Here is a 6000-nt window from a genome sequence, read left to right as displayed (position 1 = left end):
GGGCCTGGTTTTGTTGTATTTTTTTAAGCTGTGTTGTCTTTTTATTATTGAGTTTCAACAGTTCTTTATATGTATGGGGTTTTGGATGTTTCTTGACACATGCTTTGCAAATGTTTCTCCCATTCTGTGGGTGGTTTCAGTTTCTTGATGGTGTTCTTTGAAGCACAAGTTTGAAATACTGATAAAGTCCAATTTGCCTTATTTCTCGTTACACATCATGTTGTTGTTGTATCTAAGAAATTACTGCCTAATTCAAGGTCAAAGATTTACTCCTATGTTTTCTTCTAATAGTTTTATAGTTTCAGCTCTTGTATTTAGATTGATGATCCATCTTAATTTTTTTTATATGGTGTAAGGCAGGAGTCCAACTTCATCCTTTTGTACGAGTATATCCAGAACCACCAACATGAATGGAGGCTGGGAATAACCCATATTCATACTCTCCTGAAGAGTATATCAGCTTCTCTTTCTGTTTCTTTTTTTAAAAAAATATATTTTATTGATTTTTTTACAGAGAGGAAGGGAGAGAGAGAGTCAGAAACATCGATGGGAGAGAAACATCGATCAGCCGCCTCCTGTACATCTCCCACTGGGGATGTGCCCGCAACCCAGGCACATGCCCCTGACCGGAATCGAACCTGGGACCCCTCAGTCCGCAGGCCGACGCTCTATTCACTGAGCCAAACCGGTTCCGGCAGCTTCTCTTTCTTTAATTGAATCTATCGGTTCTCTGGATTTTGCTGACAGATGTCCATGATTTCTCAGCTCCAGCACTTTCCAGAAAGCAGCAGTGTCCCAGTTGGCTCATCAAAACTGAGTATGGGGTCCTGTTACAGCAACACTGGGTCAATATATGGTTAGCACATCTTTGGTTCTAGGATTGCGAAGACTGTTTTCTTTAGTAATCAAAGACCTTATGTCCACCTGGTTGCTTGTCTCATGTATGGCCAAGTCACTCATCCTGGCCCCACTTCTCACCTCAGGACCCAGGGCTGGTTTTCAGGATCTGGGTTTTATTCCTTGGCTCTCAATGTGTGTCTCAGAGTAGAACACATGTAAGCCTGTCTGAACTCCTATACCCAGATCGATAAACTGATGTGATACAACAAAGGAATCCCTTTAAATTCTACTATTCTACCAGGCAATCACAATAGGAGGAATACTCTTAATCCTTAATGAATAATAATTTTGGTGGTATGAACTTAATAAAAACAATCAGGAAATTAGATAAGTAACAGCACTTAGCATATTTCTGGTACATTACTATGTGCTTCATAAATATTAACGGATAGGAGTCTTGGGGAGAAGGTAAGAGAGGAAGATTAAAGAGGAAGAGAGAAAAAGGGAAGTCTAGCATGCAGTATTTTCTAGGCTTTGTTCTCACACTGTCACATGCTTAAATACCTCCCTCATAAATGTGAATCAAAAATATTTTTATCATCATTCTGTATGAGATTCTTGACTTAAAGATTTGTTATAAGGAAAATACTGTATCACCTTTTGATAAGAAGCAAGGAAAAAACATCTCTTTACACTCATTTTTATTAAACAAATAAGTCTGGTAGTGGAATTTTTTATTTAATGCATAAACATATAAGTCCCTTTATTAGAGAAATTGTACATATTGATGAAGAGGGTCAATGGTCACATCTATGGATTAATTCTTTAAAAATCAGAACCAATGATTAGGATAAACTGTAAGTTCTTTGTTACATTGTGAAGTGTCTTGTGTAGTCATATTCTATTGTTGGAATGACAGCTTGTACAAATTTCAAGAAAATTAGAAGATACCTGAGGTCTTTGGCTAAGGAAAATAGATTGGTAAATAGCTTTATGATTTAAGCTAACACTGTAATTATCTATTTTATTAAGCAATAATTTCTCAGAAAAAATACAACGAGATCTTAAATCAAGTATATTTTAAAAATTCACTCATGCAAGCTTGTGTCTCTAGTCCATATGAGGCTCTCTGTAATGTTCCCTTCCCTTTTAATATTTGAATGTGAAAATTCTTGAGTAAGAGTTCATACAAGGCCAACTATTTTGGTATAAAAATAAAGACAAGGTTGTCCATGTTAAAATGACTCTTTCACGGCCTACAAATCTGCCTGAATATGTTAGAAAATGAGACGGGGTAAAGAATATAAAAGCACTGAAGCAAAAGAAAAAAAAATTAGGTGGAAACCCTCCATAAGAACCAATTCTAGGTTAGTGCATCTGTTTTTGGCATAGAATCTGTTAAATTGGGCTATCTTTAATAAAACTCTGAATTTTTTCCTATATTCCACTGTACGTGAAAACATCAGCTTAATTTTTACTGGGAGAACTGATGACTGAATTTTAAATTACAGTCTTCCAAGTTGCTACCTAGCCACAGAGATGAATGCTCCAATTATGACTAGGATTTCAGGAATAAATTTAGTTTGGACTAAAAGTTCCTGACTTGTTTCAGTATCAAATCGGTTCATATACCTCTGAGGGATGCACTTCATTTGCAATGCTTAGGCTACCTGTAACATCAAGACAGCAAAGATCCCTTAATCTATATCTAACACCTGGGGGCATGAACCATCATATCTAATATCAATCTGGCACAAAACTAATTCAGGCTATTTGCATCTAAACCACCGACTTTGGCTGCTTTTGATGAATCCGTGTTATGGGTACACATATTTCAGGATTCAGCAGTTTACTTAATTTATTCATCTTGATAAACCCCAGAGAACTGAGTTAACCTCAGAAGACAATTATAGTAAGATGGGCATACTCTTCTTGTAGAAAAATGAAAATTAAAAGAAAAAAGAAATGGGGGAAAATGAAAATACTGTATTTTAAGAATATCTGAAAAATGCTTCAATTGCTTTACTTTTTAATTCATCTATTTAAGTTGAATTCTTTGCTTCAGAGAGACCTCAGACAATGAATTCTACTTTTACCTGAGAGGAAAGCACATTTTATAACATGTTAAATTAGAAATATACTTAAGGAAAAGGTAATCATGTGCTATCCTCTAAATTAGTAGACTACTCATCTTTCATCAATAAATTAAGCCCATTGAGTTTCTTTTTCATCAAGAGCAATAGTTTTATATTCATATACACTTAGCCACTGCCTCTTCAATAAACAAGAGCATTTAGCAAACTTGTTTCAGTCTCTGTAACAAGGCAGACCTGATACACACAGGGACATGTGCTAATCAACTGAACAAGGCAGAATAATCATAATATAAGACATTCTAAATAAATTAAATATTCCCATTAAGACTTCCAGATATGAGAGGCTAAAACAAGTTATAGGTACTGTGCCATTAAGGTTAACCTAAATCAATCCCTGCCTCCCCCCCAAAAAATCCTAGGTGCCAATTTGCCACTAGTCATATAAACAGGTAAGGATACATATGAACACCAAGTTCTCCTCCTCCTTCTGCAACAGTCTCAATGATTTTCTTCATCACCTCAGCATGCCTAAAAGGAAAAGAACAAATCTTAGGAAAATAGATCAATTAGACCAAAATAGGAATTTTTGTTTGTAAAGAAATCTACCTTACTGTCAATGAATCAGTTTTAATATATAATAGTTACATTATAAGACATTCTTCCTATTTCCCAACAAGTCAGATGGCTGAGTAATGAAGACAGCTTTATTGGAGGAGGGGCAATTTTAAAAAGCTCTGGTAATCACAGATGAACACAATGGTACCAGTTAGCTTTCCTATAATGGGGGTAGAAGGCTGGTATGATTGGGGTGGGGGGGACAGAGGGCAGTTACAAAACCAGAGAAAGGGAAATCATGCCAGGGCAGAATTGTAGAGCAAAGGCTCTCTGCTGAGAAAGAAGAAGAATCAAACCATGTATGGTAACAGTCAAAAAAAGGGGGGAGATATTTATAATGCTGTAATTTTGGCTGTTTAAATATTTAGCTGAAAATAAGCCAAAACTGAATTAAAGAAAAGCTAACTGGTCAGTCAAGAAGTTTAGATATTTTTTGTCCTCATTTGTGCTGTAAAATTTATCTGATTTTATTACAAAGTATTTTTGTCTTTACATAGAGAACTAGAGGACCGATGCATGAAATTCGTGCAAGAGTAGACCTTCACAGCCGTGGTGGCTGTCTGGATCCATCTCTCGCAGCCACAGAGGTTGCCTCCTTCCTGCGGCTGTAGCCCCGGATTTGTCCAGAAGGATATCCGGCCTACTTAGCATATTACACTTTTATTATTATAGATGATATTTATCTAAAGTTTTTGTCCTACCAACAAATCCTTTCATAGCCAACTGGCGTTTCTTCTGTGCTATACAAAAGAAAATTGGGTACATAAACTGAGAAAAGGACAACGTACAAAAGTAATGAATAACCTTTTATATCACCCTGGCTTAAAGAAATGATGCTTCACTTTTTATGAATACAACCTTCATTACAGAGGCACTTAACTTAGAAGATGAGAGATTAAATGTATTAACTCTGAGGCTATGAAGGCATAATCTGAGGTGACCCATGGCAAGGCCTAAGTTGTTCTTAAAGTCTCATTTTACAGGCCCCCAGATTTTCTGCCATATTTACATTTTATTCCATTATATGGTAGTTATTTATTAAAATTGTATAAAATTAATTCCGTTAAATTACTTACCTCTTTTACCAATTGAGTAAAATTTACACCTCAGAGTATAAATTTAATAAGCACCATCCTAAAACCTCAAGCCAAAAAATGAATCAAATAGAACTATCAAAAATAAAAACCTTTTAGATTAAGTAATTGAAAACTGAAACTAATGATGTATAAACTCGTTTCACAACAATATTAATATTTCTTGACATAAACTGGAAAAATGAACCAAACGTTCTATGGGATAAAGTCTGAGAATAAAGAGGTTGTAAAAAATTAGAAGAAAATATTAAAGAATTTTTGAAAACTAGAATGTTGCATCAAATAAGTCAATGGAATATCAGAGTTTTCATCTGAAAATTATTGTTACCAGAATTTCTCAATAATTTTGTGAAAGTTACCCATTAGAAACAACTAATAAAGAAATTGGCATGTAACACCTCTTTTACTTTTTTTTTTTTAAGGAAACTTCTGAACAAATCATGTACATAAATTCAGCTTCACTTATTTGATTCTGTGAAAACACACTGATATAAAGAAAATCCCAAATTATAAAATGCACTTGATTTGGTAGAACTGAAAACTTTTTTTTTTTAAATATCTTTTGATTTTTTACAGAGAGGAAGGGAGAGGGATAGAGAGTTAGAAACATCGATGAGAGAGAAACATCAATCACCTGCCTCCTGCACACCCCCCACTGGGTATGTGCCCGCAACCAAGGTACATGCCCTTGACCGGAATCGAACCTGGGACCCTTGAGTCTGCAGGCCGATGCTCTATCCACTGAGCCAAACCAGTTAGGGCTGAAAACTTCTTGACTAAAGAGTAAAGGAGACTTAGAAAGTCTGCATATACACCTCCCTTCACTAACCAATAAAAGGAGATAAATAGGTCACCTAGAAAAAGCACAAGGTTAATTTTATAATCCATAGTCACAGAAAGATACAGCATGATAGAGCAAACCATGTCTAAATAGTGAGTATTTTTTAATATAGAAAGGATCATCCAAACTATTCGTGGAGATAAAAATAGGAGTAAAATCACCAAGATCGATACCATAACTAAACACATACAAAGAATAAAAATATATTCACACACACACACAGACCTGCATGGATGAACTGAACACATAGGAGGTGGTGGGAGATGAGGATGATTTTCAATGGTCACTGTTTTCTTCACATGATCTTGACTGATGTCTTCATACATGTGTTCAACTGTTAAAGGCTGCCGTTGCTGAAACCATAAAAAAACGTTTTAAAATTATCCTTTAAAAACTTTAGGCCTAAAATTCAATATTTATAATATATTTATCTCCACCCCCCCACCCCCCCACCCCACAACACTTGCAGTTCAGAATGCTAGACTATTTAGAATTACCAGATTATTTGGGGGAA

The 6000-nt window shown here is 35.4% G+C and overlaps 1 protein-coding gene across 1 annotated transcript in view; it reads right to left on the bottom strand.

Moving 5' to 3' along the window:
- Nucleotides 1-1524: 1524 nt before the first annotated feature.
- ATG3 (autophagy related 3) overlaps nucleotides 1525-6000 on the bottom strand; it is a 28267-nt gene continuing 23791 nt past the window's right edge. Inside the window, exons 10-12 of the mRNA XM_059687859.1 lie at nucleotides 5712-5839; nucleotides 3396-3464; nucleotides 1525-1791 (exon numbers count right to left, since the gene is read on the bottom strand). Of these exons, the coding sequence (XP_059543842.1) occupies nucleotides 1710-1791; nucleotides 3396-3464; nucleotides 5712-5839 (279 nt within the window). The 3' untranslated portion in view covers nucleotides 1525-1709. The remainder of the gene's footprint in view (nucleotides 1792-3395; nucleotides 3465-5711; nucleotides 5840-6000) is intronic.

This window comes from Myotis daubentonii, chromosome 3 (genome assembly GCF_963259705.1).
Source record: "Myotis daubentonii chromosome 3, mMyoDau2.1, whole genome shotgun sequence".
Lineage (NCBI taxonomy): Eukaryota > Metazoa > Chordata > Mammalia > Chiroptera > Vespertilionidae > Myotis > Myotis daubentonii.
Note: the sequence above shows the minus strand (reverse complement) of the source record. Positions and strands in the feature narration are given on the sequence as shown.